The sequence below is a fragment of the Austrofundulus limnaeus genome, unplaced genomic scaffold (assembly GCF_001266775.1).
Source record: "Austrofundulus limnaeus strain Quisiro unplaced genomic scaffold, Austrofundulus_limnaeus-1.0 Scaffold26, whole genome shotgun sequence".
NCBI classification, from domain to species: Eukaryota; Metazoa; Chordata; class Actinopteri; order Cyprinodontiformes; family Rivulidae; genus Austrofundulus; species Austrofundulus limnaeus.
Window position 1 is genome coordinate 1638917 of NW_013952428.1, and position 1251 is coordinate 1640167.

General features: G+C 43.7%; 1 protein-coding gene across 1 annotated transcript in view; it reads right to left on the reverse strand.

The window, feature by feature from the left end:
* Positions 1–670: 670 nt before the first annotated feature.
* Positions 671–1251, reverse strand: part of nr4a3 (nuclear receptor subfamily 4, group A, member 3) — a gene marked incomplete at its 3' end in the record, with an annotated part of 22599 nt that continues 22018 nt past the window's right edge. The window contains 1 exon segment of the mRNA XM_014004750.1: positions 671–870. Within this exon segment, the coding sequence (XP_013860204.1) occupies positions 671–870 (200 nt within the window).

A 1251-nucleotide genomic window follows, 5' to 3' on the forward strand; every position in this document is an offset into this window, starting at 1 on the left:
CCTAAGTTTTCATCAGTCACATTTCACCATGTAAAACGTCTGTTTTATCTCCTTGTATGAGTTTGTAATGGTTTGACTCTCTTTATAAAGTGCTTCCTGGCTCCCCCCGTCTCCAAACTTTGAGGCCCGGCAGCTCTCTGTTTACAAGCCTAGTAGAGACAAACTGTTTTGATTGGTTGTTTCAGAAATGTGGTGTGTTCGAGGAAATGGGAAAAATAGATTTCATGGTGCAGTCACGCACTTCCTGGTCACAAAACGTTCTGTAAATGTGCATATTATGGCAAAAATTATTCATCATTAAATGTGGTTTTAACATTACTTTTATAAAGTTTGAAGTCTGTGCTGTCCAATCCAGCTCACTGTTTTTTACAGAAACCCTGTGAAAGCATCACAGCTTTGCCGATCTCAGAGGGTTAAAAGAAAAAAATTCCTGTATCCACATCGTGATCCGGAACATCACCAAAATTTAAAGGCGTGTTCCTTGGCCCAGTACCCACATGTGGTAAAAATGTCATGACAACCCGTCCACAAGTTTTTGAGTAATGTTGTCCACAGACGACAACGACAGACAGACATACGCGACCGAAAACATTACCTCGCCCCTTGGTGGAGTTATAAATAAATGAGGAGGGGACAAAGCCTAAAATGTAATCAGCTGGAAAAACCTCACCTGTGAGCCAACCGCAGGACGAACAGCTCCAAGAAGGCCGAGTCGATGAGCAAGTTCTGGTCGTCGCGCTGAAGCTCGGAGAAGCCGGGCAGCCGGTCGGCCCAGCACTTTGTGGTCTCCATCGAGACGGTGAGGAGTCTGTAGAAGAGCTGGATGTGCTCTGCGTCGGAGGAGGAGGAGGGGGGGTCGGCGGCGCTGAACTGTTGGGACACGGAGAGAGAACTTGTTCAAACCACGTCTCTCAACAAATCAGAGACTAGCAACTGGTGGCCCGCGGGCCTCATTCCACTCACGGGTGGCTTCCCTTCGGACCACACGTTGCACAAAGCTAAATATGAGAAGTTTGCTGAAGTCACGAGTACGTAAACAACAGCAGCTTTCAGTGTTGTATAAAGTACCACAAAGTGATATTTGAGTAAAAATGTAAGTATCTTACCAAAAACTTACTTTGGTAAAAATTAAAGTCTCATTTAGGAATATTACTTGAGTAAAAGTCTTAAAGTATCTGATATTTGTTGTAGTTAAGTATTAAAAGTCAAAGTATAGGTTTAAAATGAGCAGTTAGATTTTCTGTAAGGACG